Source organism: Dipteris shenzhenensis, chromosome 1 (genome assembly GCF_047967505.1).
Source record: "Dipteris shenzhenensis isolate YYH24624 ecotype China chromosome 1, Dip_SZ_1.0, whole genome shotgun sequence".
Taxonomy (NCBI): domain Eukaryota; kingdom Viridiplantae; phylum Streptophyta; class Polypodiopsida; order Gleicheniales; family Dipteridaceae; genus Dipteris; species Dipteris shenzhenensis.
Window position 1 is genome coordinate 7,245,061 of NC_141596.1, and position 27,069 is coordinate 7,272,129.

Below are 27,069 nucleotides of genomic sequence, written 5' to 3' on the forward strand. Positions count from 1 at the left end.
GCAGACAAGTATTCCCCACCTCTATATGTGCGCAATGTCTGTATCTTGAGCCCGGTTTCATTTTCAACCATGGCTGAAAAGTGTTTAAACACCATGAACACTTCTAATTTGCGCTTCAGCCCAAAGACCCAAGTGAAATTGAACCACCCAATGATGGAGTCCTCATGGGACCACAGACATCACTGTGTATAAGCTGTAATTTGCGGAAAGCTTTAACTGAACCATCCTTTTCTAAGGGCAATCTATGCATCTTGCCTAAAATGCACCCTTCATAGGCATGGGGAGGAGGTATCTCAAGAGGTGGCAATGCATCTACCATAGAGTGCTTCTGAAGTGTCATCAAGCAGTTGTAATGCATGTGGCCATATCGTGCATGCCATAATTCTGCATTTTGCATGGCAACAGTAGGGGTAGAAACTGCAAGAGCATGGGCTGCTCTTTTCTCAAAAAGATCAAGCTGAAAAAGCCCACACAGCAGAGTACCAGATAATCTTAAGGCATAATCATTTTCCCTGTCTCGGACAGCACATTTGTCATCCTCAAAGATGACCTGAAATCCAGCTCTGTTAAGAGTGGACACTGAAAGAAGATTCTTGGTGATACCAGGCACATATAAGACATCTGAAAGTCTGAAAACTGAGCCATCAATGGTAGTAAGCTCAACTTCTCTTGTGCCACGTACTGAATATGACGAGTTATTGGCACAAGTGACTTTCTTACCAACAGGAGGTGGATGCAACGAAGTAAAAAGGCACTTCCTAGAAGTGATATGCTTGGATGCACCGCTGTCAAAATACCAAGTGTTCAGTGTTTCATTGACACTGAAAGCAGATGCATCCGTAGAAGAGTCATAACTGCAAGTCAAAAATGCATATGTATCATCATTACAAGTGGCTGTACTATCCCGAGCATCTGGAGCAGCCAGCCTAGAATCTGAAATGCAAGATAAAAAGGCATAATCCTGTCCAACAAAGTTGGCTGCAGCGTCCCCACTGTTAGATGCATGAGGAGCTGAATCTGAAACAACCATACCGGAGCTGTTTTCCTTCTCTTTTGCAAGCCTTTTCTTGCATTCTGCAATTGTGATGACCTGGCTTTCTGCAGTAATGACAAAAACCCTTCTTCTTGGGCTTACTCGCATCATTTTTAGCCTTTTGTGAAGGCTGTCCTGACCCACTGGAAGGCTGATTTACTGATGTCTTTGCCTGTCCCTTTGTTTTTTACTTGAACTTTGAGAGCATAGCTTGTTCACCTGCACGTGAAGCCAAGTTTTTCCAAGTCTGCTCTTCCTGAAGCAGAAGTCCTATCAACTCATGAAAAGTGAGAGGACTTGCACCCCCCCTCATTGATAAGTTCAACGAGGTATGAAAGCTGAGATAAGACTCAGGAAGAGAATTCAGAGTGGTAGTAATCATCTCTGAATCAGGAATAATCTCATCTATGTTCAATAATTGCTCTCTAAGATCCTGTAGCTTTGTGAGTTGAACTGACATGGAGTCACCCTCTTCCATATGTGTATTACTTAACTCTCTTTTCAAGAAAGATACCCTTGCATCATTCCGGGCTGCATACATGCTTTCTAAGATATCCCACGTTGCCTTCGAGGTCTTACACGACGGGATATGCGGAATGATAAATCTTTTCACTGAAAGAGAGATGCAAAACAAAGCTAAGGCATCCCGTGAATCCCATCTCTTCTACTCCGGAGTAGTGGCTATAGCTGCACCAACAGCTTGTTCTGCAACTGCACCCTGTGCATGACCTCTTCCACCTCCTTGCTGAGGAGGGGTATTAGGTGCCATACCTGCTGGTCGGATCTCATTCCCATTCACATAATCCCATAAATTGCAAGAAATCAGAATATTGTGAACCATAAAACTCCAGAGGGAGTAGTTGGTACCATCCAACTTGTCTTCCTGTGAAAGACCACCGAACTGAAAATCATTCTGATTTTGCCGGGCCATATCTGAGAAAGAGATTTTAGCAGATACAAGACTGAATTCTCTTAAAGCCCCAAATTTCAGACCAAATCTGCAGATCTGTCTGCAATGGAGTAGAGCAGAAGCAACAGAGGAAAAGAGCAAGGCATGGTGACTCAAAAGACACAGGAAGGTGGCATGAGAAGGCAAAAACTTTAAAGCAAGTCAGGCGAGTTGCAGAATGATTGCATGCAAGAGAACCAAAAATAGGATCAAAGTGTGCAGAAGAATAAAGACCAAGTGTGCAGGGAATAAAGCATCCACTTAGAAGCCAAAGTGTTTTCATAGTTCAAAAATTTCTTGAATTTCTGCTTTACAAAATGAGAACAATTGCTAAGGCTACCTAGAGGGTAGTTCCAAACTCCAGTGCATACGCCATTCATGTCTCAAAATATATTTGCAAGCTTTATGGAGGAACATTTACTGTAGCTATTTCTTTTTTATTAGCTAGTTCTTCTACAGTACTTTGTTTTTAAAAAACGTGTTAAACTAGAGATGTCTTACTCGCCAATGATAACAGCTATAACAATTACACAAACTTCGAGTCTAGCTTACCTCTTGCGAACATTCTTAAAATGCTTTATATGTGTATCCAGTAGATCTTGTTCACTTAAATTTCCATTCTGTCCTTTAATAAAATCCTGTGAAATCAAAAACAAAAATAAGATATCAAAGCATTTGATAGCAAAATCATAGGCACAAAATGAATCATTAAACGCATCAAATTTTGCTAGTTGTCCATCTTTGGCCAATATCTCTTCATGAATCCTTCACTTCTTAAGCCCCTTCTGTAACTGGTCTAGATGCAATACACATTTAACTCTAAACAGCTTTTCCTGACCAAAGAAAGAGCTATCAGCAACAAGGGCCCAAGAGAGAAGAGGGGAGGACCATAAACAAGAAAAGTGGGGCTGAAATTGACAATATATTATCATCATAAGTGAGCTTTAATAAAATTAGTTTTCAAATATCCTACCTATTCTTCTCTAGAGGTATGAGAGAAGGATAGATAAACCTCAAAAGCCGACTGAGTACCAAAGCCTTTGCTTTCATTGTCTTGACTTGTCGACTCATCAATCTCCACTTTTACTGGAGGTAGAGGTTTCGGCAAGAGTTTTGCAAAGTTTTGCAGCCCTGGCTGCAAATAAGGAAAAAAGTGGGTCAATTGCATTATCAACTCAATATTTGTACAAGCTTATTTCCATTCTTTCTAAAAGCAATGCATACTAAATATAGCAAGGTACATTGCAAGCAATGAGTTGCAAACTTATATGAACATGAATAATCACAATAAGCACTTCAATTCTCATACATAATGCAAAATAGAGTAAAATTGGTAGTTTGTGGTTTTTTCAAAACCATTGCAAGCAAGGAGTTGCAAACGTATATGAACATGAAAAATCACAATAAGTACTTCAATTTAAGATGTATTCCTTTTTCGCAATGCAAATTGGTAATGTGGTTTTCCAAGAACAATGGCTATTCCAATACATCAACCCCTCACACTCCCTCCCCCCTCTTTTCTCTTAACCCTTCCTCAACACCTTCCCAACCTCTTACTATAAAAAGCATTTCAAAGCACTCCCTCTCACTTGGATAAAAACAAATGCCCCTTCCCTTGACTCCCCAATACTACATTCCATTTCTTTTGGACATAATTGGGCTAGTGTTATGGAGGTCAAGTTAACCTATGGTCATGTGTCCTCATCGTTGGACAGTTAGGACACGTGGTACCTTTCGTACACTAAGGGGAGGCTTAGTTTATAAATTTGCAAAACATTCAGCGCTCAACACCACTGCTCAACACCACTTGACAATCGATTTGTACATGCAACTCAATCTCTCCCTCTCTCATCTCTCTCTTAGACACATTAGGGCCTAGGACAACAGCCAGGCTGGACCCCCCCGAAGTTCTTTATTGATTGAGAAAATCTGAATACAAAATTCAGCCCACAGGTTGCTGTTAAAAGTGTATGAAAATTCAGATTACAAGGAGGCAAAAGGCTCTTCACTCTTGGCACGTGCCAAGAGTCTAAATTCTAGCCTAATTCTTAGTTACATGCCTCACAAGGAAAATTTTGGAGCCTTCGTAGCACTTGGTCACGCGAACACCTCTTGGTTGCTTGCTAAGTTCCATAGCACTTGGGTTTTCAACCCCTCTTGGTACCTGCAACAATTAATTAAATGTGCATAGCCATAGCACCCATTAATTGGTTAACACTTTGCATGTGTAAATGAACTTTAGACTAATCCTAGTCCCTGTGGGCGTCCCCACCAAGCAACCACATGCAAAGGTGAACCCTCTTTGATTGTAATTAAAGGATCATATATAGATGATGTTCTCTAAAATGATGGTTATAATGAAAAATAAGTAAGTATATGGTTCCATAAATGAGAAATTAAGAAAGAATTGTATATTTCTTTGAGAAATATACAAGCATGGTTGGTGTCAAAAACTATCGCTTGGACTTTTCTGCTCGTAGGTTTTTGCTCGGAAACTGTGCACATCCGAGGGGAAGGGGGCAATCCTAGGCTTCTTCTGTTGCTCAGGCTCGCCTAGGCTCTTGATCCGCTCCTCCTCAGGTTCGGTGACTATCGTCCGCTAATGCCACATCAAGAACTCCTGGGGTTCGGTGATGGTGCGAGGGTGGATGCGGACTTTGAACCTCTGCTACGTGAGGAACATCTGGTTGGGCAGTGGCCCTTTCTGTTGAGAGGGGTGAATCCCCACTCAAGGGCTCCTGTTGCTGCTGCTGCTCCTTCTCAGGTGCCTTTCAGACCAACTTGTCTCTCTCTCTCTCTCTCTACGTTTGGCCCTCTGCCTGTGGCACTTGCGAGCCTGCTTGCTTGGTTTCTTTTTGTTTTTAACTTGGGTCCAGTTCCCTTCTGAAGGGGTCACCCAGGGGGTCTGAGACTCTTGCTGCTCTTGTCTGAGGGGCTGTGGGACTTTGGTCTGTTGGCTCTGCCTACTCTGCGGGGGAGGAGGCGCTCGCGGCTCGGGGGCAATCTCTGGCGATGTGACCCATCTGTCTGCACCGAAGACACTGGCCTGGCAGCCCAGAAATCTCCACATGCTAGTGAAGTGTGCCTCCCTTGGAGGGACTCTGGGCTTTCAACCACCAGTCTGATTCTGGGGACTCCATCATCTGCTACAACTGAGGTGGCCGACTCTGGCGAGGACTCGAGCACAGTGTCAAATGCTCGACCAATGGAGGGGAGAATGGCTCGATACTCCTTGGGGAGCCTTGGGAAGCGGAGCGTAACCGGAAAATGGAAAAGATGATGTGTCGTGTCCATGTCCTCCACTGTAAACCCATGATACTAGGGAAAGAGATGAACTAGGTGCGAGCCAAGGAGGATGGGGCTCTGCTCCATGAGTGTCGAGGCAGTGTCGGGGGAGCTCAGCTGGATGAGGAAAACGCTTCTTCCATAGATGGTGACCTCTGAATGTGGTCGCCCTCTAATGCCAAGCTCACCTGTATTCACTCTCGCACCTGTCTCCATGTAGGCGTGAGCCCCACAATTTTGCCCACGAGTGCCTTGTCTTGGAGGGACTGAACTGCCTGCTGTATCTGTTGCTTGTTTGCTGGGGAAAGAAGAACTTAACGGCTGTGGGAGTCGAGGGTACTGCCATAGAGCCCCTTTGGCCAGACCAAGGGTCACCACCAAGATTTTCTCTGACCTGAACAAGCACAAATGCTCCTGTTGCAGGGAGGAAGAGGAGAGAAAAGGAAAAGGAAGAAGAGCGTCCGAGGAGGGAGGCAGAGGCGAGGCGAAGAGGCGGAGGAGAGAGGTGGAGAAGGTGGGAGGGGAGGTAGAAGGGAGAACGGGAAGGAGAGAGGAGGGAGAGGAGAAGAGGAGGATGAAGTGGGGGAGTGGAAGGGGTAGCGCCTGCGAGGGGACGAAGAGGCGGAAGAGGGAGGGGGGAAGCGGAGAAGGACGGAGGGGGGAGGCGGAATGGTGGGGGGAGGTGCTCGAGCGGGAGAGGCAAGAAACAGCGGGAGATGCAAAGTAGGCGGGGTAGAAGCGGGGAGGCGGGAGGGGAGGAGCGGGGACGGAGGAGCAGCAAGGGCGGCGGGAGAGCGAGGAGGAGGAGGAGGCAGGGCGGAGCGGAGGGGAGGGTGAGGTGGAAGGGAGGCGAGGAGGAGCAGAGGGTAGCGGGGCAGCCAAGGGCAGCGAGCAGCAGGTAGCGGGGTAGCAGGCCGCCGTGGGCAGGGGGCGAGCTCACCGAGCAGCTCCGAGCTCCCAAGGGAAACTTAGTGTGTCCTTTTGTGTCACTTAACCTTGGTTAAGTAAGCCTAACCTTGGTTAGTGACACTTGGCTCACACCAAGAGGGTTAATTGCGGTTAACCAAAGAACCACAAAGTTGACTACGGTCAGAGAGTGTTGACTTCGATCAACGAGATTTGGCTTTGGCCAAGGAGAGTTGACTTCGGTCAACCAAGTTATTTTGATTTCGGTTGGAGAGATTTGATTATAATTTAAAGGGGCCTTGACCTTGGTTCATATACATCTTGAAATTTTAAATTTTTTTATAACTATAAAAAGTATAATTATAAGCTTACCATTGCATAGATAATTAATTTTGAACATTTTTTCTTTTTACAGCTCCTCAATCTGAGCTAAGGAGCAGAAGTTATGACTCCTTCTGCGTAGGCTCTCCAAGGGTATTTCGCCGGCAGAATAGGGTTGGGGCAAGCTCTTCAAACCATATTCCTCTGGAAAAATGCACTTAGAGGGTCTATTAAAAAGGTACTATTTATTTTTCTTAGGTCATCCCGAGGAACCGTAAAGAGGATATTTGCTCAAAATTTCATGATCCAAGCAATGGTGAAAGGAAAAGAAAGGATTTTTGAAAGTCATAAAATAAGTCACCACTTGGACATTATATATGTATATTATATAAAGGTATATTTATATGTATATCTATTTATCAATGTTTCATATTTACTTACATATTCCTTGAAATAATTTGGAATTTTTTGCTCCCCAAAATTGACTTGAGCCTATATATTTTGACCCCTCCCACCTTTTGTCCGCTCGTCGCTCGAGGGTTTTTGCTCGAAAAATGGAAACCCCCCTTCCCCTCCCCCTCCCCCTCTAGATCCCTCCCCCCTTTCCCTTCCACCCCCCCCCCCCCGGGCTCCCTCCTCCCCCACCCGTCCCCCCTCCTCTATGATCACTCTAATCACCCGCCCCGTTCCCTCCGTCCCCTCGTCGCCTCCTGCCCCCGTAGCCCTCCTCTCCACCTCCGCAATAGTTTCCTCAGCCTCCCTCTCCTCCCAGGCTTCGACACCCCTGCCAGCAAGCAAGGATAAGACGTTCCCTTCTGCTCCCTCACCGCAGCATCAAGCCCATCCAAGGAGGGAGGCAGAGGGACGGGGATCGTCCTCTAGGTCAGCCGCCTCCCACCTCCAGCCTGGGCATCCGTTACCGCGGGACTTCTGGAGGCTGGGACCTTGGAACTACTTGGAGATCCCGAACTCCTATCCTCTACTGCTGGAGGTAACGCTTATGATCCTGCAGCCACGGCAGGGGGATTTGATCAGTGCAGTGGGCTCTCAGACACACCCTGTTTGGAGCTTCCAGTTTGCCTCCACAGGGTTGGAGAAGTGAACCCCAAAAAGAAAGAAAGAAAGAAATTTTATTAGAGTCTTCGAAAGACCGATGGGTCTATGAGACTGAAAGAAAACCTAATACAAATCACAGTAAGGGTGGAGCTACTAAAACGAGCATCATCACCCGTGCTGAATCCTAAGTCTGATCATACATAGTCAAATACATCTGGGTGTGACAATGAAAAGAAAAAAAGACTGGAGCGGAGCGGAATCATCTGTATGTCATGTCGCCCTGGCTGGTGCATAGCCGATGATGGGAAGCTCGCATCCGTCAAGGAGTGTTGTGCGTCTCGGTCTCCTGGACGAGGCTTGACGCAAGACCAGAGCTATTATGGAAAACCATATAGAATGCATGATGGATGAGTGGATGGGAGCACAAGGACTGGACCTTTGGTACGCCCATGGGACGGAGGTGAATTTCCAGCTGAGCTTCACACAAGAGGAGCCATTATGTGGTTTGGCAACAAGATTTATCAAATTGCCGCTTGAGACCATGGTGGACCATGCATACTAATGGCCCCTCCATGCGGTAGGTGTACGTCCAATGGTAAGTTCGATACAAAAAATAAGAGAGATATTTTAGAGTTTTAGAGTAAGTTGAAACACAAACATGTCCATGACTTGATTCTTGAAAGTTGAAACACAAACATTCTAGAATCTACATGTTGCATAGGTGCAATTTGCAAAACTTGAAAGGACCGAAGATATATCATGATTCGTGACATAAAGTAGTGAGTATAAAAAGGGGGACCAAGGTCTAATATAGATGGAAAAAGTTTTACAAAAAGCTTTACTACTACAAGCAAGAGCCTAGGCCTAGGCCCTAGGTCCTAGCCTCTAAGTACTCCCATCACTATCAAATCCAAGACTATGATCACTCTCACTAGAGGATGATGAAGATCCATGAGACCCCTCACCATAGTCACCCTCACTAAGAACATTGCCCTCCTCATCATACTCCGGCTCTCTAGCCACAGGAGTGTCCTCAGCAATGGATGTGGTTGATATGCTCCCGGAGCCGCGCCTCACATAGGTTCAGGGAGTTGATGGCACGGATGTCCTGATACGAGCTATGGATGCTCTGCTACCACGAGTGCCACCAACTGGAGTGGTTATCCTTCTCCCAATGCGAGTGCATGACACTCGTCGATCTATCTCCTCCAGCTCCAAGTAGAGGTCCCTGAAAATCTGGTCTTGCTCTAGATCGCGCTCTCTAGTAACTCTTTTAAGCTTATCTACCGATAGCTTGCACACATCCACATTTACCTGAAAATTTGACGTATGGATTGAAGTTACAACTTCCTAGTATGGAAAGCAAATATGAGTTTACAAACCAAAACTGATTGCTTCGACCTAAGCTGCTGCTCCTCCCCGCTCCCTTGCTGCCCCCTCTCCCTCAGCCCCTCCCTCCCTCTCTCCCTTGCCCTCAGTCCTTCCCCCTCCCCCTCCCTCAGCCCCTCCCTCCCTTCTCCTCCTCTCCCTCTCAGCCCGCCCCCTTCCCTTCCTCTCAGCCTGCGCCGCCGCCCCCTCCCTCCCTCTCCTCTCCCTCCTCTCCCTCTCAGAGTTCTTGTATGCAGAGTTCTTGATGTCCCATGGGCCCATTTTGGCCTCTAGTGGACAATAATACACTTTCTTTCTTTCTTTCTCCTCCTCTCCCTCTCAGCTTGCGCCGCCCCCTCCCTTCCTCTCAGCCCGCCCCCTCCCTGCCTCTCAGCCCGCCCCCTCCCTGCCTCTCCTTCCTCTCCCTCTCCTCTCCCTCTCAGCCTACGCCGCCCCCTCCCTTCGTCTCAGACCGCCCCCTCCCTGCCTCTCCTTCCTCTCCCTCTCCTCTCCCTCTCAACCTGCGCCGCCGCCCCCTCCCTCCCTCTCCTCTCCCTTCTCTCCCTCTCCTCTCAGCCCGCCCTCTCCTTGCCTCACCGCCCGCCCCCTCCCTGCCCCTCCTTCCTCTCCCTCTCCTCTCCCTAGCTATGCACTCCCTCCCTCTCAACCTACCCCCTCCCCTTCAGCCTCTCAACCTCTCCCCTCTGCCCCTCCCCTCCTCGCCCCCTACCCCCGCTCCCTCCTCACCTCCTATCCATGTTCTCTACCCGCCTACCCCCGCCTTTTTCCTTTCTCCTCCTCCCACAGCATTTTTTGGAGTGGAAGGAGCCCCCAAATTTGTCAGAGTCATCCTTCTCACCTCGATTGGCGATGGATATTCCGTCAACCAATCCTACTCCACCTCCACCAGCCGTGAAAACTATTACTTTTTCTACAAACGAGTTGCAGCAGCTCAAGAAGGATGTAGAGATTGAATGCTCTACCATGTTGCTAGCACGCATCTTTGGATCTCACCCCTCCAAATCCCAAGCCAGAGACTGGATGCTTGCGGCTCTCCCCCCAGACCTCACTCCACGATTGGTAGATGTTCGTCTTCTGGGACGAGGTTTTTTCCAGGTTGTTTTTGACACTCCAGAGGCTGCGAGCACTGTGCTCAAAGCTGAGTTTTTACACCTGGGACACAGGAAGATCTTCTTTGACGCCTTTGATATTAGTTTTGACCCAGTGGAGGCAGATAAGGAAATCTTTTCGCTCTTCATCAGATTTCCCGAGCTTCCCCAAGTTTACCATCGACTTCTTTCTGTTATTGGGGAGCATTTTGGCGCGGTTGCTGAGATCCCACCCCTCCCTGGGTTGCCATTGACTACAGCAGAGGCAACCAAGGCTGATGGGGTACCTAGAGTTAGGGTCCTTTGTAAGGATCCTAACCTCAAGGTGGACCATGTTATGATCCAACGCCCGGATGGTTCCTTTTTTCGCCAGAGAGTAGAGATTTCAGGCAAACAGGACCAATGCAGGATATGTAGGACCATTGGACACTTTGCCAAGGATTGCCCCACGAAGAAGAAAAGGCCCAAGAAGCCCTTTGGTACAGCTACCGCCCCATGGCCTCGACAGGGGGGTGGTACAAGTCCAGCACTTGCTCCTCGGCCTCAACAAAGGGGTGGTACAGGTCCAACACCTGCTCCTCGACCTCCGCATGGCGGTCCTCCTCAGGATGGTGGTGGGTACAAGTCCAGCACCTGCTCCTCGGCCTCGACAGGGGGGTGGTACAGGTCCATCACCTACTCCTCGACCTCCACCTACCTCAGGGGCACGCGACGCATTCCAGTGGATTCCGGCTCGTGTGCAGATCCCTCCTTCAGTTCACGAGGGTATACTAGTGGACTCTGCTTCACCTCGAGCTGTCTCTCCAGTCTCACCTCACACAGTCCAAGACACTGAAGCTTCGACCTCCTCCTCGGTTATAGCTTCTTCCCTAGAACCAGTGGTGCCAGACACTCCTTGAGGCAGTAGAGGTCTCTGCTGCTAGGCAGACACAGGATCGAGAGCAGTCCTCACTTCTTCCCTTGGATAGGGGGAAGGGAATGGTTTACACTATTGATCCTCTTCCCTTAGACGGGATCCTTCGCACTTCGGTGTCTGGCTTGCTTCACAGGAACTCATTTTCAGCCCTGGCAGATGATTCAGATTTCCCAGAGGAGAAGTTTGTGCCCGCTACTTTTGGTGAGCCAGTGACTGGGTTTCCTGTTGACAGGGCTTCCTCTTCAAGTGGCAGGGTTCTTTCCCCTGTTGATGATTTTCCGCCACTTGGTTCCATTCCTCAGTCCTCGGAGCAAGAGGTCTTCCCCTATTGAGAGGTTTGAGAGGTTTGTTTCCGCCACTAGGTCGGGTAAGGTGTTCCACTCTACATCCTCCCGTCGATGAGGATTATTAGTTGGAACATACAGGGCCTAGGTGGCATCCCACATCGCCGCCGTAGACAGTTGGTCCGGGATCAACTTCATCCAGGTGTAGCTCAATGGATTATTCTTTTGGTTGGAGGGCGTAAGGTTGGTTTCCTTAACCTGTATGCCTCCAACACTAGAGGGGAACATGTCCTTATGTAGAAGGATTTGCTCTCCTGGGCCCCCATTGCGGATTCATGGGTTCAGTTACCGTCAGACAAAAAAGGGGGCAGAGAAGGAGGACTTCACTCTTTGGAGAGAGCAACTTGGGATGCCTTCCTTTTTCACTTCTGTGGCAGAGATACTTGGTTGGACGATGCCTTTCTTATTCAGCCACAGTCCCTCCTGTTCTCTTGGTCGAACAGGAGGCAACAGATGCCTATTCATGCACGCATTGACAGATTCTATGTAGATGATTGGGCACTAGACAGAGGTGGATCGGTATGCATTGCTGCTGGGGTTTTCACTTCACACCACTTTCCTGTTGTGCTGGCTATCTCAGAGCCTCACTTCAGAGGCCGGTCTGCCAGCATCAGGATTCCAGATGCCTTGTACACAGAGGAGGACCTCACAAAGGCAGCCCTGCAGATATGGGTTTCTCATGTGCAAGGTGGGCAGCCATATCCATCACATGTAGCTGCTGCCCTTTCTGGTATTAGCGACTTCTACCTCTCACTTGCTTGTATCAAAAGACGAGATATTCTCAGATGTGAGATTGGTGTTCGCCAGCAATGGGCAACTTTGCAGAGGGAAGAGCAGAAACGGCCTTCGGATGCTTGGATTCAGGAGCGCCTTGCTGCAGCAAGGGCTCATCAGTAGATATTGCTTGATCAAAGAGCAGAGTATGCCTTTCATGCACGGGAGTCCTTCTGGATTCAGATGGGTGGTAGAGTCAATAAACACTTTTTTCTCTACTCTTGGCCCTAGACATAGTAGAAAGAGTGTATCCCAGCTTATTGACTCACATGGGGTTTTACACACACAGCCTGATGATGTCTTACGCATAGCTTCAGATTTTTATTCCACCCTTCTTACTGCTGATCCTGAGACACAGGATAGAGAGGTTGCTAGGCAGGCTATTTGGCAGAGCATCCCTTTGTTGGTGAGTCCGGAAATGCATGTTTTGCTCGATGCACCTTTCACCAACACAAAGGGGGGATATGATTGGAGACTACATTACTTCAGCCCTGCATGCCATTTGGGACTCTAGTGAGATGCCTGCGTCGCTTACAGAGGGTCTCATCCACCTTATCCCGAAAGGAGGTTGCAGAAATTTAGTGTCCCAGTGGAGGCCTATCACACTTCTGGGGACTTGTTACAAGATTCTGGCCAAGGCAATCAGCCTCCGATTGCAACCCCTTCTCCCTGATCTTATTCATGATACTCAGACGGGATTTGTGCATGGCAGAAGCATTTTTTATAACATTTTCTCTTTCTGGGAAGCTTCAGAGTAGGCCATGCAGAGTGGCCAGAATCTAGCCATTCTACTTTTAGATTTTGAGAAAGCTTATGACAGAGTAGATTGGGGTTTTTTGGAGGACACCCTTCTACATTTTGGCTTTACTGATGCTTGGATCAGAGGTGTTTCCTCTTTGTACAGATCAGCCCACAGCCAGGTACTTATTGGTGGGGTAAGGGGTGAGAGATTTCAGATTTCGAGATCAGTCCGTCAAGGATGTCCCCTTGCTCCTTTCCTTTTTTTGTTCATGGCCGAAGCTATGAGTATCTATGTTAGACCTCAAGCTGACATCTTTGGGCTGAAACTTCCCATCAGAAGGGAAGAGGAGCTACTTGAAAGTGAGTTGGCAGATGACACAGCAGTTTACTTGGATGCCACTCCACAGACGCTCGCTTCTTTCAGGAAAGCATTGGATTTATTTTGCTTGGCGGCAGGGGCGCACATAAATTGGCATAAATCCAATGGCTTTTGGATCAGTGATGAGGACACTCCAGTTTGGGGGCTTGACATAGGATTCACTTGGGTTCAGAGGGGTGTGCTTGTCAGGTATTTGGGCTGCCAGGCCGGCATGGATATTTCTTCCATGCAGCAGTTTGCTCCCGTGTTGGAGAGCATCAGGAGGAAGCTCCTTTTCTGGAGCTCAGCCAAGCTGGATCTTGCCTCTAGAGTTGTGGTGGTCAACCAGGTCCTCTTGGCCACGGCCTGGTTTGTTTGTTCATGCTGGTGCCGTTCTAGGGACTGCATCATTCAGCTCAGGAGACCGATCAGAAACTTTCTTTGGAGTGGGCTTGATGGCACAGCAGATGCCTTAGCCAAGGTGGCTTGGGAGACCCTCATCCTCCCTACACATGAAGGGGGTCTCAATATTATTGATCCAGATTTACAGTGCAGGGCTTTACTATGCAAGATGGTGGTGCGGGGACTTGGGCAAGAACCGTGGAAGGACTTTCTTATTAGCAACATACAAAGGTGCACACCTTCTTCAGGAGGAGATTGGATGAGCAGCATTAGGTGGATCTTCACCACAGCACACCTCAGATCACCTTCGTCCCCTCTCATGGTTGCCATTCTGAAAGCTTGGGCCAGTTTCAAGAGCACTCTTCAGAGGATTCCTCCTTCCTCTCGTGAAGAGATTGATAGGCAACCCATCATGTGGAATGACAGTAATTTAGATGATCATGGCAGACCATTGGGTGCCTCACTCGTGATTTGGTTGACATGACATCTCAGAGGGAGTGCAAGGAGGATCTTGCAGATTGAGGCAGCCCTTCCAGAGGTTCGGATAGACACAGATGATATGCCACTCACTAGCTCCACTTGGGCAGGTACTTTTATGAGAGGCGGTGTTCCGCTTCACGTTTTGGCCTTTCGAGATGCACAGGAGGATGCTTTAGTTTTTAGTATGCAAGATGGTGGCAGATTGCTCAGGTCCACAGAGGGCCTCTTGCTTGAGTCTGCTTTTCAGCCTATCAGGGTTGTAGGTCTTTTGGTGCAGGGATCAGATTTGGAGTGGTTCCTAGACCCAGAGCCCCGGCTACTCTCCACCGGGTCTTGGAGGCTTTGGCTCTATGGGGAAGTTCCCATCAGGTATTTGCAGTGGGACCCCGGAGAGTGGGAGTGGATTGACGCAGGGCATCAAGAGAAGAGCATCCCCTTCTTTTGTTACACGGTCAGTAATGCCAAGAGATTTCAGATTAGTAGTAGAGGTTGGAGACCTTCCAGAGTTCCTCATTGGGGGACATTTGATATCATTGCGGATCTGCAGAGATGCTTCTAGAGGAGACTCTGGAAATCCCACAGGAATAGAAAGATCACTATCTTCTTTTGGCTCTCTATCCATGGTGGGATTGCAGTGAACCTTTGGAGATCCAAGTTCGGAGCCGACCCTACTTGCCCTCGTTGCCTCTCTGCTTCAGAGACATTCAGCATTGCTTATGGGATTGCAGACAAGCCAGGATGATTTGGATAGGGGTAGCCAGGATTTTCAGTCACTTTGCCCACTCCCCATTCTTTATGACATGGGGCTCAGTGGCTTGGCTTTCTCTTACAGGGCCTCAGGTATTCTATGAGAGATTGACTCCTCTCGGGCCATTTCGGTTCGACGTCATCAGATTGAGTCCTGTTCATTGGATGTGGTACCACACCTTCCTTTCACAGCTGTACGTGCCTCTATGGATACTTCTTGGGAGATTCTAGCGAGCATAGCATCCTGGCATATCTGGAGAGCCAGATGCACAGAGGCTTTGGAGGGTACTCAGGTTCATCCCTCGCATACATTAGCTAGTATCTGGACAGAAACCGTACATACTTTGATGGCTGTATGGACGAGTACGCAAGGAGACTCCTGTGCAGCCTCAGCTAGGAGGGCTTCTTTCTTTAGGGAATGAAAGGATTCTCCTTTCTTCTCTGAGACTGCTACAAGGTTGAGGTGGAACTTTCAACCTCAGCCTTGGTTGTTTTCCACCTCACTCTGAGGGGATTTTATTTATCCTCATGATTTCATGATGTATTCCGCTTTAAGCTTGCTCTCGCGGGTTTTTTCTCTTACTTAATAGAAGTCTCTTTCATGAAAATATATATATATATATATATATCATCCCGCTTTGGTGTGGTATCCAAGATATCACTAATATCTAAAGCATAACAATAAGTTAGAGTCTAGACTCGAGATTATTAATTAACATTCAAAATCAAAGAAACAAGATTCGATATTAGGATTGTAGGTTTATAAGTTACCATGAAGGACTAATATCCATATCTAGAACGGTGGAGATCTAATCTCTGCAATGGCTTCTTTCATGACGTGATGGAGAAGCCCTAAAGCCCCCTCCATGTCCGACATGCGTAATACCTTTTACAAGGGTGTAATGGCAATGACAATGGCCTTCACCCCTTGCCAAAAAGACTCTCTCAAGCAAAGCCGTTGAATGTCTTTGGCATCTTATTGAGTTGCATTGGACTCTCCTTCAAGCCATTCTTTATATTCATCGGACACGATCGTCTTTTGGAGCTTGTTTTGAACATCATAGAGCCGCTCAAGAAGTAGCCACATAGCAGCAAATCGTGTCTTTGATGGCTGCTTGAGCTCCAAGTCGGAGTAGATACGAAAGATGGCAAGAAGCTTGTTTTTGGAGTTGATGAAGCTCACAATGGAGCAAGCGTCACTCACAATGGTCTTTACCCAAGGCAATTTACCAGTGTCCTTCATGAGAAGATCAAGGCAATGACTAGCACATGGAGTCCACACTGTTGAGGGAAACTCCCCTTCAAGCATGCGACCCATGGACCTACAATTGGAGGCATTGTCCATTACGACTTGCACCACATTTGGGGGACCGACCTACATGACAAGTTTCAGCTTGTAAGATTCAAGAAGAAGAAGTAGATTTGCTTATGGAGATCAAAAAATATAAGAAGCTAGCTGCTACATGACTCTCGAGTCTCAACTTACCTCAAGTATAGCATCCCGAATGTGACGATAGATAAAGGAGGCGGTGGTTTTCCTTCCCTTCTCTCCCGCATCCACAGCTTGCAAGAAGTATGTGCCAAGAGAGCAAGAGACAAGAATGTTGATGATGCCCCTCTTCTTTCTATCACACCATCCGTCGGAGAGAATGGAGCATCCATACTTAGCCCACCCGACACGCACGGGCTCAAGAGATGTGTTGATTCTCTCCCTCTCTTCATCTAGCTTCTTGGTGCGCATGTCGTTGTAGCATCCCACCCTTCACATGGACCAAATGAGGCTATGGCTTTCACCATTCTTCGCCACCGGTCACATCGAAGCACATGGAAAGAGAGATTGCACTCAATGACGGTACGTGCAACCTCAATTCAGCTTGTCTTTGCCACTCCTTCAAGAATGACACTGGACCGGAGAGGCCACCCATGGCTTGGGCAAGAGTGGCTTGCCTCCTCCTTGGTGCATCACTTGTCTTCATTCTCTTTGATGCCGTACCGAAGGACATAGTAGCCCCAGTGGAGGCAACGGAGACGGATTGAGAGGCCCCATCCTCCGCTTCGGATGAGGAATTATCCGGGCACACCATCTCGTCTCGTGCCATAGAGGTCTTCTTCCTTCGCTTCAAGGGTAAGTACTTTTGACAACAATCTTGAAAAATGTCACTGGGAATCCCCGTGCATGGTCCGCATTGCCCACCCAACTTGCACAAATGGATAAGAAGGCCGGTCACACTACTAGTTTGGGCCTTGGGACAATACTTGCAACTCCACTTACAAACATTGGACTTCTCTTTCACTCTCTCAAAGTAAGCACAATGCAAGGAAAAGGCCTCATGAATAGTTGGTGCCATTGCGGGCAGCGGGAGAGAGAGAGAGAGAGAGAGAGAGAGAGATGAGAAGGGAGAACGACGAAGAGACTTGAATCTTGATGCTTGGAGAAAGGGATGGAGATGAAGAGAGAGAGAGATGGAAATGGAGAGGAGCTTGATGGAGAAAGAAAGAAACAAAGAAAGAAATTTTATTAGAGTCTTCGGAAGACCGATGGGTCTATGAGACTGAAAGAAAACCTGATACAAATCACAGTAAGGGTGGAGCTACTGAAACGAGCATCATCACCCGTGCTGAATCCTAAGTCTAATCATACATAATCAAATACATCTGGATGTAACAATGAAAAGAAACGGACTGGAGCGGAGCGGAATCCTCCGTATGTCATGTCCCCCTGGCTGGTGCATAGCTGGCGATGGGACGTTGGTGCCCGTCAAGGGGTGCCGTGCGTCTCGGTCTCCTAGACGAGGCTCGGTGCAAGATCAGAGCCACCGTGACTCCCGTGGGACGTATCCCGGGTCTAAACAATGACGAGAGGCCCCCCAGAGTGATCTGTGTGTCCCCTCGATGTCTCGTGTGTCGTGCTGCGATTGTCGGGTCGGAGTCTCTGTCACGTCGACGGCTAGAGACTGGACGATCAATGTCACTTGATGGGAAGAACTCTGTGATCCTGCTCTGAGAGGTGTCTGATGATGTGACCAAGCCCCGTCGCCTGAGTAAGTACTCTCTATGTCGGATTCCCTCGTGAATGAAGGCCGCGAGGCATCTCTGATCTAGGTAGGCGAGGAATCTCGAAAGGAGCTCGGAGCCGTCTCTGAAGAGGCAATGGCAGCGACCTCGGATCTCATAGTACACTTAAAGTGCTCCTCCAACTCAACCTCCTGACAGTCGCACAGTATGCATAAGCGATGCTCCCTAGGAATCCCCTCTGCTCTGCCGCTCTCTATGCGGAGGCGGTGTGATGATACCCGAAATTGTCCGATGGAGATCCGTAGTGAGTGAGGCATATGAAGGGAGGAAGAGGGAGAGGGAGGAAGAGGGAGAGGGAGAGGGAGAGGGAGAGGGAGAGGGAGGGGCCCAAGGGAGATGGAGAGGAGCTTGATGGAGAGGGAGAGAGAGAGAGATGGAGAGGGAGCTTGATGATGAGGCCCAAGGGAGATGGAGAGGAGCTTGACGGAGAGGGAGAGAGAGAGAGATGGAGAGGGAGATTGGTGGAGATGCCCAAGGGAGATGCAAAGGCCCAAGGGGGATGGAGAGAAGCTTGATGGAGGGGGAGATGGAGATGGAGGGGGAGCTTGATGGAGAGGGAGAGGGGGATCGAGATGGAGAGAGAGCTTGATGGAGAGGCCCAAGGAGATGGAGAGAGAGCTTGATGGAGAGAGAGAGAGAGAGAGCTTGAAGAAGAGGGAGCTTGATGGAGATGGAGATTAATGAAGATGGAGAAGTGATGGAGAAAGGGGAGCTTGATGGAGAGGGAGGCAGAGCTTGATGGAGAGGGAGGGGGAGAGGCAGAGAAAGAGGGAGATGGAGATGGAGATGGAGATGGAGATGGAGATGGAGATGGAGATGGAGAGGAGAGAGGGAGAGGGAGAGGGAGAGGGAGAGGAGGTGGGCAGCGGGCTGCTTGATGGCTAGGGAGATGGAGAGGCAAGAGTGCTTGGGGGAGAGGGGGAGGGGTAAGAGGGGTATATATGCAGGGTTGGAGGACAGGCTGGCCCAAACAGTCAAAAACGGGCAGAAAACAATCAAAAAATGGTCAAAAAACGAAAACCCTAATCGATCGAAAACCTAAAAAACAAGCGACCGTACGGAACAGTACGGAACGAAACGTAGGCAACCCTGGGCCACTTTGGTGAAGATATCCACCACATTGTCCTCAAATGGACAATAGATGAGATCAATAAAGCCATTTGAAATACAATCCCGTACATAATGATAATGATTTTCAATGTGTTTCATGGGGGCATGAAAGACAGGATTGTTGGCTATGGCGATGCAACTCTGGCTGTCACAGAAGATAGAGTTTGCTTCGCCATCCTGTGCATGATGCAAGTCATGCAAAAGCGACAAATGGAGCAGATTACCCATGGAGGCAGAGGCGAGACTTGGCGCCGTAGCGCATCTACGAGGGGCAAGGCAGCGGATGAGAGAGATTGACCTAGCCATCCCTGAGTCGTCCTGATGGGAGGGACTTCACAGGTGGAGGGACAACACTTAGTTGGGGAAGTTTTCTCGGACTGGTGTCCCTTTGAGGATGATGATGACACGCACCCCGGCTTCTACCATGTCAAATCGGGAGGCATACTCCATCCGCTCACAGAGAGGGACCCGGAGATGGATGGGAGTCTTGATGGGATTCACCTACAGATGATCAAAGTGGTGGGACATTTGGGGAAGGATTGGCACATCGACCCTCTCAGTATTTCAAAGCAGGATGCCCCCAAATGGCATCTCTGGCTGTGGGAGGATAGACCCTTGAGGGAGGTCCAGTGGAATCCAATAGAGTGGTTCTGACCCTCCAGGGGTGGCCTTGCCGAGCAAATGGATGAGATGCCCTTCCTTTCATATACCACACAGATTGGCAAGAGGCTTCAGATGGACTCTTCGAGATGGACCCCTCGAGGGAGCGACATTGGGTGACCCACAGAGTGCCCCAGGATGTCCGTTCTAGGTTTTGGACACGGCTATGGTCCAGTTTGCGGCCGAGGAAGATATCCTACTTCTTCTGGCTGGCCGCCCGGCTTACCCATCGGACCGTGGTTGGAGCAGATGCGAGTGGAGGGGCAGTGCCACTATTGCTCTCGTGGTTTCCTGGAGACGATTCCGCACTACTCGTGGAGCTGTCGCAGAGCAGTGAGGATCTGGATGGGAGCCCTCCGGATCATGAAACGCATGCAGAGCCTCCACAGGGACTACACCTAGGGGATGGTGGCCTGGTTGACGGAGAGAGGACACACGTTCCAGATTGATGAGGTCTCCCCAGCCTACCAGATACAAGGTCAAGCATACAGAGGATAGCGCTCCATGAGGCAGTCCCTCCGGATAGCCTAGCTCCCCTCTCTCCTTCGGAGGACAACGTTTGGGAGGTGGTAGCCAGCATCACTACCTGGAACATCTGGGTGGCTCGTTGCAGTCTTGTGATGGGTGAGCACTAAGTTCCACCCTCGACTACCATGGTCGCCATCTGGCAGGATATCATCTATACTCTACTCTCCACCTAGAAGCATGGGACTCCAGGCTCTAGAGCGACTATTGAGCAGCGAGCTCGTTTTTGCAAGGCTTGGCCTGCAAGAGTCTTCTATATCGTCACTCCACAAGGGATTCGCTGGTTGTATAGTCCCCCCACTTGGCTATTAGCCCCAATATTAGAGATTCCCTAGGCAATGAGCTGGGTTTCTCTGAAACATGCCCGTTTTTTTCTTTCAGCCTTTTCCTGGTTTTTCTCGATACTCAGCACCTTCAGGGCTGCTGTTTTGTATGAAGTTTTTCAAGCATTAATAAAAGATTCCTTTCTTTGAAAAGAAAAAAACAAAGTTAAGTAACTTTGACCAATAGAAAATAACTCTTTGACCATAATTAAATAAATGGAGAACTCTATAATTATGATCAAATAAATGGTCAACTAAAACTTTGACTTGGAGTATTTACAACTTGGTGACACTTTGTCCACATGTTTCTAACCCAACCTTTGAAAAAAAATTGCTCGAGGTCGAAGGCCATGCACATAGCCGACAATTGTGTTTGCTCTTAGCGTCTCGTTGGGTAACCCCGAATGTACTTTCACACTAGGAATCTTCCCTAAAAGGTATCCCCCATCCAGTCGAAGAGCCCCTTGGCTTGTCTCGTACGGTCGACGTTCTTCCTAAGCATCCGCATGCGCTTGGGATGTAGCTTTATTGAAGAACTTTTTGGCACTACGGCTGAGCGGCTCCCATGAGGATAGTTTCAAGACAGTTGGTGCTTTGAAGAAGCTCCTTGAGCCACCTTCCTACGACGTAGGAGAATTTACTTTGCACTTCGTGCATGGGCTTGGCTCCTGTTTCATTGGCTAGGGCCCACTGCACAACATTTTCTTTCGGCTTCTGAGCTCCCTTTTGGGAGGGAGTTCGACCTATGGGCTTCTAGTTCTGCCATTATCAAGCTTTTGGCTCGACTCTACACGTCTTCGACTCGATTCTACAGATCCACCGAGCTCAACAAGAAAGCGTCTAACTACATCAAACTATTTGGGAGTCATGTAACATACCCTTTTCTTCTAAGTGCAGGGTAAAGCTAGGGTAGGAGAGAAATTGGCCAAGAATGTCTGTCTCATCCCAGCCCTGCATATCCACATCCTGGCAATGATTTCCTAAATCTTTCGACACAGCCGCCACCTGTGCCACAAATCTATGACAGCCCCTTCTCGACATGTCACGAGCCCGTCACCTCAACAATTGAGGTGCCGTTTCCCTTATCCCCTCTGTCACTAGAAGAGGCCATCTCAACTTCCTCAGCCATCAATCTTTACTTGATAAGGAGGAACCCGTGAACATCATTTCAATCTAGAAGCATCAGCTAACCTATCTCGCTTTCTTCGATTTGCTCATTTGCTCCTCAACTCTGCTGCTGTTGTGTTTCCTCCTTTGGCACACCATGCTAACCTATCTCACTTTCTTCAATTACAAACTTGCTTTTCACAAACTTTTACTTTCAAACGCGCAAAAAACTTTGCTCTAATACCAATATTTATATCCAGGACTTCCAGCATAATGGGCCAGCTTTTATGCATCCACTAAGCACTCTTCTAAGCACTGATATTGCATTCAAAGTATGCTAAAACTCACCTAAGGATCACTTACATCAAGGCAAATTCATTTGCCAACATACCCCTCTAAACTCTTCTGTTCACTGCAAACAGCCTGAAATAGAAAAACATGCATAACTCTGCTATAAAGGCTTCAAAAGCAGCAAAACTTTGTAGGATTATATCTCTATATGAGATGCTTCCACATACCAAAGCATGTATCCAAACTCCTTCCACATTTGGAGTTATCAGCACTAGTTGTTGACAGCCCAGACAGTTTGCAAGTGTAAGTTGTCACACACCTTGTATCCAATTGCTACAAAACTTTGTGAGCATGGTCACCCTATCAAGGGTTTCACAAAATTCTTATCTGGTCAAAAGTTATAGGCACTCTGAGATTTATGGCTGTAGGGGTTTGAACGCTCATATCTTTCAAGGTCCACCACCATTTGTGCTCAAACTTCCTCCAGAGCTTAGCTTTGGCAAAGGATTTAAGGAAACACTTCGGGTTCGGGAGACCAACTCTCTCTCTCTCTCTCTCTCTCTCTCTCTCTCTCTAACCCGCTTTGATTCTATCTCACGAGATAACTATCAAATGATCTCAAACATAGCAGTTCCAATTCTCATAACAAAGGGATTATTCACCCAAAAGATGGCATCCTAACTCACTCTTAATCAAGAGAACCAATCAACCACGAATTTCACATATCGCTGCTTCGTGTGAGCTCAAAGTAGGACAAAGTGCAATATTAACAAGTTGTATTGAAGCTTGCAAAGTAGCAATACAATCCTTAGAGTCTTAGAACAAGAGCTCTCTCCAATGTACAAGATCTCCAGTCACTGTTGTTGTTGAAGCAGCTCACATCTCTTAATTGTCTATGTGTTCCCTAGATAGATTCCACTTTTACTTGTCATATATCGAGATCTTTTGATGCTGTAATTGCAAGTTTCCTCTTTGGGAGCTGTCTCTTGTAAAATAAATTTGCATCCAAAAATGTGTGTGCGTGTGTGTGTACAAGCTGTACCTTCTCACGGCCCCTTTTCAGCTTCCTTACCTGTCCATACATCCTCCGTACAACCTGTACGGAACCCCTTTTGTACGGAACCCCTTTTCGACCTCCTTGCCTGTCTGTACATCCTCCGTACAACCTATACGGAACTGTACATTTGTACGGACTGTTGCTGCTAGTCTCTGCTGTACCTGCGGGCCTTGGGAAGAGCATTCATCGTCAGTTTTGACTTCACACCTGCTGCTGCATATCGTTTTGGGTCTCCCTTCACTCCTTTTGCTGTTTTTGTTGCTGATTTTCGTGTCTTTCATATCCTTGCTGCTTTGCCCTTTCTCTGTTGTGATCTGGGTTGATTTTGGGATAGGTTTTCGCCTCTTTTGTGAACTTGTCTTTCTTCTCTCTAAATCCTTAAATATTTCTTCCCTCTCCTTCTCCTTGCAAATACACTATTTCCTTTTTCTTTGAGGGCTGTTTTTTCGCGACTGTTTTTTCTCTTTTATTACTTTACAGGTACCCCCTTTTTGGGTTCCATCTCTTTCAGAAGACATGGCTGAATACTCCTATGAAAAAACTTTTCAAAAGGATCGATCGGCTCAATGCAAAAAGCAAAAGCAGGCTGAGTGTCAACATGACCCCGTGCATGATTCTGTTGAAGCACAACTGGTGTATGATGTCATGCACGAAGGATTTGCAAACACAAGGAAAGAGTGGAAAGACTCTGTTCCATCCGTTGGTCTCATGGTTGAAGTGGATGAAATTGTGGATCCAATTAGAGAATATGCCAAAAATGCAGTCATTTTATTTTTCCCAAGTCGGATGCCACCTGCTGTAGAGGTAGGCAAATGGTTGACCCGAACACTAGCTGACTCATTTGTTCGTAAGGTACACTATGCAGCCAAAGGCTTTTTTGAGGTCATTATGGTAGATGAGATTCACAGGAAAATGCTTTTGGAACATTCGCCACTCTTTTTTGGGCAGCAAATGGTGCACGTTTTGCCATGGTCCCCCACAAGGGATTATCAGGCTCTGATTTGACATCGATGTCCGGTCTGGGTTGAAGCTGTAGACTTCCTGCAATGCATGGCTTCACTCTTGCCTAAAATTGCAGCAACTTTAGGCAAAGTGGTTTACCCACTGCGGCCTAACGGCAACTCTAATCGATTTTCATTCTCTGGGATACTGATAATCCCACACCGGAGCCTTATTCAGTCACACGGTGAACAATGTTGACATGGGAAGTGCATTTTATAAATTGAAATAGGGATTGTTTGCAAGGGCTTGTTTTGAATGTAAAAAATTTCGGCAAAGCTTCGCAGTGTCCAATGAGTCAACATAAAATGCCTCCTGCTACTTTGCTTGCTCAGATGCCCAATAAGGATGCTCCTACCTCTATTGGGAATAAAAATAAAGGTAATAGACAGCTTTTTGTGAATCCGGATAATGGCAAAGCCCCACTTGTTTCAAAGGGGAATGCTTCTTCCCCTTCACTTCCTGCTATTCAACTTTCAGCAAAAGGACCAAAATTGATGGATGGCAAAGTCCAAGAAAAGTTATTTCTGTTAGAAGACCTCCACCCCCTCACACTTGGAATGGTGCATCTTCTAGTGGAAATTCTCCAAAGGTCAACTCAGGCATTGGAATCACGTGGGCTGCAGTGACAGCTAGCAGAACCCTCTTCCCTGAAGAAGAGGTTGCTGCATTGCTGTCCAATCCTCAGGTGGATGTTTATTCTCAGGGAAGAGGCCCTGACCCTGAGGTAGAAATGCACGGCTGACATCCTAAAGGTTGCTGCTGTACATAACTTTTTTTTCCTATAAATATCTGTAAATATGCTTGCTCATATCAAATGCCTTACCTTAAATGTTCAGGGGATGTGCGACAGTAGGAAATGGAAATCTATGTGGCTGTATATCAAGCGATTTCAGCCTGATATAGTGGCATTACAAGAACACAATCAGCATGTCTATGCAAGAAAGACACGTCATTATTGCGGCTATGATATCTTTTATGCTGGGGAGCACTCTCTTTCTCAGGTGTAGTCATTCTGATTAAGCATGAGCTTCAGCTAGTTATTGCTTTAAATGACAATCAAGGCAGATGGATTATTCTTCAATGCATCATTCAAGGCGAGGTGTTTGAATTTGCTTCTGTATATGCACCTCAATCTTCTTGGGCTAGAAGTGCAATTTGGGATGCCATGCACCGATATCCATGGAGATATCATGCCTTTATATGTGGGGATTTGAATAATGCTCCGCAACAGAGTAACAATACATCAAGAAATACTCACATGTTAACCTCTAAAAGGCATGCATGGTCTCAATTACTGATTCATCTTGATTTGGTTGATCTTTGAAAGGAATTGCAACCTTTGTCACCTGGATACACTTTTCAACATAATGCCCTTTCTTCTTACCAGGCACGTCTGGATCGTTGGTATAGCGTAGCCCCGCAACAAAATGATAATTTCACATGCAAAATGTGGGTTGACTATGCCTTTGCATTCAGATCACGCACCGTTATGGTTGAGGCTATCTTTTCATGATATGCCATATGATAGACTGCCTCAAAGGCAACATCTCATTGTGAACAATAGCTATTTGCAGCATGTTACTTTCAAGGCAATGGTTACTAATGCCTATCAATCTCTGTTTTCTCAGAGCCACTTTGATATTGATAATGCATGGGGTTCTTTTGTTTCCAAAATGCAAGTTGTAATTAGAGGTTATGGCAAGTCTTACATGAAGACTTTGAGGGAAACTGTTGCTCAAGCTAAATTGACTTGCCAAGACCTCACTGAACTCAGTCAATTTCATCCTTTGTTCTTGCATGAGCAAACAACACTATGCCAAGCTAAACATTGTCTCCAAATCAATGATCACAGGAACCTTGCCAAATGGGAGACCAGAGCAAGACAAAGAGCTTTCATAGATAAAGGTTGTTCTTCCAAACAATTTTTTAAAAGCTTGCATCAGAAGAGATTAAGCACAAACATTTGCAAGGTGCTTATGCCTAATGGTTCATGGACTACATCACGGTCACAGCTTGCTTCTATTTGTGTACATCATTTCTCTCAGCAGTTTGGTTATGCAGATCCTCCTTCACAACAGGTTTTGTCTGCAAGAAATCTGCTTTTACAACATGTCTCTCCTATTATCTCCACTACTCAAGGAACCTTTTATTGAAAGGGAATTGTCAGATGCAATCAAATCTTGTGGTAGATGGAAATCTCCAGGATGGGATGGTCTTACAGTTGAGTTTTTCTTAGAATATTGGCCTCTTTTGAAGCCAGTTATTTACAAAATTACTACCAAAATGATTGTTGATCGGATAAATGGCTATTTGCATGATGGATTGCATCCTGCACAATATGGTTTTGTTCCTCGTAGGCATATCATAGACAACATTGCTAATGTCTATGTTGGAATAGAATATGAGCAGGATGTTTTGCTATTGCAAGTTGATATTGCCAAAGCTTTTGACACTATTCAGTGGGACTTTATTTCACAAACAATGCTGTGAGCATAATCTTTTTCCAGATGCAAGCATTTTATTGACATTTACATGTTTCCATTAATGCATCATTTGCCTTGGGATTTGGCAAAAAAATGCAGCAAGTTATCAATTGGCTATATCAAGATAGTAAAGCTGCCTACATACTTTCAAGGAATATTTCTACAACATGGACTCTTGGTTGTTCTGTTCGACAAGGCTGTCCCCTTAGTGCTTTACTATTTGCCATAGTCACTCATCCAATGCTTCAATATATGGACCACCTTTTGGACACCGGCATGTTGTATGGATTGGAAATTCCTAGCGGACGCAGCATGATCGCTCAAGCATATGCTGATGATTCTTTCTCTACCCCGAAAAATACTCAGAGCAATTTCTCCTTGTTTATGCAGGCTCTTTCTACATATGGCTTGGCTACTAGTTTTCATGTGAATTTTCAGAAATCCAAGCTCTTGCCGTTGCATGCTAAAGATTGGCATAGTCTTTTATGGCCTGGGGAAATTGTTCCACCTTCTCAATTGATTCGACATCTTGGCTTCTTTCTAGGTTGGGGGCTCACTCGTTCTCAACAAACTAATTGGGTGCTCACAAACCTGAGGAAAAAACTTGAATATTGGAAGCTTGCAACTTGGCCATTACATGTTCATTT

The 27,069-nt window shown here is 47.1% G+C and overlaps 1 protein-coding gene and 1 pseudogene across 4 annotated transcripts in view; both read right to left on the reverse strand.

Moving 5' to 3' along the window:
* LOC147905313 (uncharacterized) overlaps positions 1 to 27,069 on the reverse strand; it is a 109,602-nt gene that overhangs the window by 14,067 nt on the left and 68,466 nt on the right. For 3 of the 4 annotated variants that reach the window (XM_087399691.1, XM_087399604.1, XM_087399530.1), the window contains 2 exons: positions 2,995 to 3,117; positions 2,535 to 2,620 (listed from right to left, as the gene is read on the reverse strand). In XM_087399691.1, coding sequence (XP_087255817.1) covers positions 2,535 to 2,620; positions 2,995 to 3,117 — 209 coding nt within the window. The remainder of the gene's footprint in view (positions 1 to 2,534; positions 2,621 to 2,994; positions 3,118 to 27,069) is intronic. The other variant, XM_087399772.1, reaches the window with a different exon arrangement.
* LOC147905314 (uncharacterized) lies at positions 15,557 to 17,137 on the reverse strand (annotated as a pseudogene).